Source organism: Babylonia areolata, chromosome 29 (assembly GCF_041734735.1).
Source record: "Babylonia areolata isolate BAREFJ2019XMU chromosome 29, ASM4173473v1, whole genome shotgun sequence".
Lineage (NCBI taxonomy): Eukaryota > Metazoa > Mollusca > Gastropoda > Neogastropoda > Buccinidae > Babylonia > Babylonia areolata.
Window position 1 is genome coordinate 27800251 of NC_134904.1, and position 5000 is coordinate 27805250.

At 45.4% G+C, this 5000-nt stretch overlaps 1 protein-coding gene across 2 annotated transcripts in view; it reads left to right on the forward strand.

Moving 5' to 3' along the window:
• LOC143302307 (organic cation transporter protein-like) overlaps positions 1-877 on the forward strand; it is a 42615-nt gene extending 41738 nt beyond the window's left edge. For both annotated transcript variants that reach the window (XM_076616917.1, XM_076616918.1), the window contains exon 10: positions 1-877. This exon is cut by the window's left edge and continues 300 nt beyond it. In XM_076616917.1, coding sequence (XP_076473032.1) covers positions 1-129 — 129 coding nt within the window. In that variant the 3' untranslated portion in view covers positions 130-877.
• The last annotated feature ends 4123 nt before the right edge of the window (positions 878-5000 follow it).

Below are 5000 nucleotides of genomic sequence, written 5' to 3' on the forward strand. Positions count from 1 at the left end.
ACATCTGCTGCAGCTACTCCTACAGCTGCTGACACTGGTGTTGACACTGCTGATGATGATGCTGTTGCTGCTGCTGCTGCTGCGAGTGAACCTTTGCTGTGTGCCTGTGAGAGGGTGTCTTCTGTTTAAGAGAGAGAGAAAGATGGCTGGCTGGTATGTGTGTGTGTGTGTGTGTGTGGGGGGGGTGTTCGGCAGTTGTGTGTAGGGGATGGAAATTGAAAGAGAGAGAAAGGAGTGAGAGAGAGTGACAGGGAGAGGGAGAGAGTGGATAGGGAGAGAAGGGGGGTAGAGAGATGAGAGAGAGGGAGAGTGGGGAGAGACAGAAAGAAAAAGAGGGAAAGGAGAAAGAGAGAGAGGGGGGAGAGATATATATGAGAGAGAGAGGGGAGATGAGAGAGAGAGAAAGTGAGATAAGAGAGAGTGAGATGAAAGAAAGAGAGAGAGATCAGAGAAAGGAGGGAGAGAGAGAGAGAGAGAGAGAGAGAGAGAGAGAGAGAGCTTGGAACTGGGTCAAAAGCATGGACTTTGCCCCCACTGAAGGAAAGCCGGTTACCTGATTCTTCTATGCAAGCCCACGATATATATTCCTAAAAGTACAGAAAAGAAAAGAAGTGGAAAAAAAAGCAAAACAAAACAAACCCAACTACCCTCCATTGTATACTCACTTGTTGCCAAGCGGATACTGACTGTTCCAAACAACACTTTTTTTTGTTTTTGTTTTTTATTTACTGTTGTTGTTTTTTTTAATGCTGCTCAATTATCTATTGTGAGTGCGTACCTGCTGACACTTTCTCTGTTTGCATGTTTGTCTCTCTGTCTGTGTGTATAAATATATATGCATATATATACATATATATATATATATATATATATATATATATATGTGTGTGTGTGTGTGTGTGTGTGTGTGTGTGTGATGAGACGGGTTTGTTATTAGTGTTCTGTCTCTCTTTCCCCCCCCCCCTCTCTCCCTCTCTCTTTCTCCCTCTGTCTCTGTTTCTCTGTCTCTGTCTCTGTCTGTCTGTCTGTCTGTCTGTCTGTCTCTCTCTCTCTCTTCATGTACCATTAACGAATATCTATATTTATTATGTCCATAGATTGCCAGACAATGCCTTATACTCATTCTATTACAATTCACACAGATGTTCCTTTATATATCGATATAATTATTATACTTAACATGTTTCCATTAATATGCCGGCAAATCCACCCATAGTGCAGCGCGCGCGCGTATGTGTGTGTGTGTGTGTGTGTGTGTGTGTGTGTGTGTGTGTGTGTGTGTACTCGATAAGTTTAGCCACCCAGTATTCTCAACAGCAATTTCCACCGGTATGCCGTGTTATTTTTTTGTTGAAAAAAAAAGTACTTCTGCCAACACGCTAAAACGAAATGTTGCGGCCTGCATAATTCTAAAAAAAACAACAACACACACCTCAGGTTGTGTGAATGAAAGCCCAGTACAAACAAGACACAGGCACGGTGTAGCAGCCTATCCGTACCCCCTGCCCCCTGCTGGGTTTTCATCCCAGGGTAAAAATATGTCTACCCTTTCAGCACCAGCCAGTCACAGCACCCATGTCACTGAAATGACCAGATGATGGGTCCATTATCCATCAACCCACTGCTCTTAATCTTTCGCGGTGGTAAGATAGGCCATATTTTCTACACATCACACGGGGAATCCCCAGCTAATTTTAGACGCCATCATCTCAGTGCTTACAGTACAAGGGGAATGCTGCACTCCGATGTGACTGGCGATGAAAGGGCTACAGTAACCTCGTCATCTATGTGCAGTCATGGCCTAGTGGTAACACGTCCGCCCAGGAAGCGAGAGAATCTGAGCGCACTGGTTCGAATCATGGCACAGTCGCCAGTATTTTCTCCCCCTCCACTAGACCTTGAGTGGTGGCCTGGACGGTAGTCTTTCGGATGAGACGATAAACCGAGGTCCCGTTTGCAGCATGCACTTAGCGCACGTAAAAGATCTCACGGCAACAAGAGGGTTGTTTCTGGCAAAATTCTGTAGAAAATTCCACTTCGATAGGAGAAACAAATATAAAAAAAAAGTTTTGCAGGCAGGACAAAATACACACACACACACACACACAAAAAAAAAAAAAAAAAAAAAATGGGAAGCGCTCTCAGTTTCGCGACACGCTCTCCCTGGGGAGAGCAGCCCCAATTTCACACAGAGAAATCTGTTGTGACAAAAAAAGAGTAATGCAATACAATACAAAGTACAATACAATACAATGCAATACGACAAATACGATATAGTACATTGCAATGTAGACTAGCTGTGAAAAAACTTCCGGGTTGTAAATTGGCCTTTAGGAACCAGCCCACGCCGACTGCCCTAAAACCCGCCTGGGGGGAGGGGGTTGGGGGTTGGGGGGGGGGAGTAAAACCTGGCATAGGGGGTAGTTTGAGAGGCTGTTTACACCGGGCTGGTTTGCGGGAGCGATCTTTACTGATGGTTGGCGAATAGGAATGCTCCCAAGTCTGTGGAGTTAGCGCTGACGGAGGAACAGTCTGAAAGATAGGCAAACCTCGCGCTGCTTGGCGATAGGAATGCTCCCAAGTCGATGGAGTGAGCGCAGACATCGGAAAATTCTTAAGGATAAGCAAACTTAACGATGCAGAGATTGCAGCAGTTCGCAACCCCATCACTTTTCGCTTGGTGTCTAGAATGGAAACATTCAGTGTCGTATTTATTTACAATGTTTGTGGGTTTCACATGTGTATGATACATGTCGCAGCAGTCACAATGCGTCTGCTCGTTGACTTATCTGTGTGTGTGTGTGTGTGTGTGTGTGTGTGTGTGTGTGTGTGTGTGTGTGTGTGTGTGTGTGTGTGTGAGTGGTGTGTGTGTTTGCATATATGTGTGTGTGTGTGTATAGAGAGAGGAGACAGAGAGACAGAGAGAGACAGAGAGAGACTGTATGCGTGTCTCCAAAATGAGTGGTTGAGTATATGTCTAAACAAAATGTTTTATACAAGTTACACGTTTTTGCCTTTGGTACAACTGCTTAATGTGTGTACTGGTTCCATTGCTGATCCTGTCATTTAGAATTATTTATGATATAATTTTATTATGTTCAGCTTTGTAACACGGTAGACAAAGCAATGTTTGTAATTTCATAACGAGCATTGTTTTGTTGTCCTCGGATTCCTGCGAATAAAAACGTGATTTAAAAACAACGAAAAACACGTGTTCTCTCTCTCTCTCTCTCTCTCTCTCTCTCTCTCTCTCTCTCTCTCTCTCTCTCTCTCTCTTTCTGCCTCTGTTTCTTTGTCTTCTCTCTATCTATCTATCTATCTATCTATCTATCTATCTATCTATCTATCTATCCCTCTGTCTGTCTGTCTGTCTGTCTGTCTGTCTATTTATCTGTCTTGTTCTTTGTGTGTCTATCTCTCTTTCTGTCTGTGTGAGTAAGTGAGTGGTGAGTGAGTGTGTGTGAGTGAGTGTGTGTGTGAGTGTGTGTGTGAGTGTGTGTGTGTGTGTGTGTGTGTGTGTGTGTGTGTGAGTGAGTGGTGAGTGAGTGGTGAGTGAGTGTGTGTGAGAGAGTGTGTGTGTGAGTGTGTGTGTATGTGTTAGTGAGTGAGTGTGTGAGTGAGTGGTGAGTGAGTGTGTGTGAGTGAGTGTGTGTGTGAGTGTGTGTGTATGTGTTAGTGAGTGAGTGTGTGTGTGAGTGTGTGTGTGAGTGTGTGTGTATGTGTTAGTGAGTGAGTGTGTGAGTGAGTGGTGAGTGAGTGTGTGTGAGTGAGTGTGTGTGTGAGTGTGTGTGTATGTGTTAGTGAGTGAGTGTGTGTGAGAGAGTGTGTGTGTGAGTGTGTGTGTATGTGTTAGTGAGTGAGTGTGTGAGTGAGTGGTGAGTGAGTGTGTGTGTGAGTGTGTGTGTGTGTGTGTGTGTGTGTGTGTTAGTGAGTGAGTGTGTGTGTGAGTGTGTGTGTGTGTGTGTGTGTGTGTTAGTGAGTGAGTGTGTGAGTGAGTGAGTGAGTGTGTGTGTGTTCAGTTTGTGTGTGTGTTAGTGAGTGAGTGTGTGTGTATGTGTATGCCTGAGTATGCGCGTATGTGCGTGCGTATGTATCTATTGACAGCATTGCTTTTGGACGTGGAGGAAAGACAAATGAAACGAGCAGTCATTGTCGTCGACCAACACAGGGTCTCTTGCCTTACACAGCTTTTACAAACATCTTCCTTCTGTTACATTCCCATCACTGACAGCCTCACGTTCAGCACGTGTCACAGACACTTTCCGACACAGCGTTCTCTTTCCCGTACAGAATACTTCATAATCTCGAAAGAGAAATCCTTCTCCTTCTTCTTCTTCTTCGTTCGTGGGCTGAAACTCGCACGTTCACTCGTATGTACACGAGTGGGCTTTGACGTGTATGACCGTTTTTACCCCGCCATGTAGGCAGCCATACTCCGTTTTCGGGGTGTGCATGCTGGGTATGTTCTTGTTTCCATAACCCACCTAACGCTGACATGAGAAAAACAAAACAAAACAACAAGAAAAAAAAAATATAACATCTGAGCGGGTTCGAACCAGCGACCTCTCAAGTGGCAGTACACGAATGTCTTAACCACTTCTTCACGGCGGTTGGTACTGTACAATCTCGGGGTCGCGAGCCAAGATGTTTTTACTCTCAATCTTTCCGCTCTGAGAAAAGCATTACCTTTGGGAGTTCGTGGGGAGGCGGGGTGAGGGGGGTGAGAGGGGTACAGAGGAGAGACTGGGGGGAGACGGGGGCGTGGGGGGGGGGGGGAGAAAGACGAGGGTGTGAGGAGTGGGGGTGGTGATGGTGGTGGAGAGGAGCTCCTTTCTCAACTCTGTCCTGTATACCTACAGAGTGGAAGCTACAGTCGTCACTCCCAAGTGACCCCGGCAGTCAGCCAGTGCCAGGAATTTCTGCTTGTCTCAGGACTATGTATATATATATATATATATATATTTTTTTTTTGGCACACGATCTACACACGTGAGCAGCCA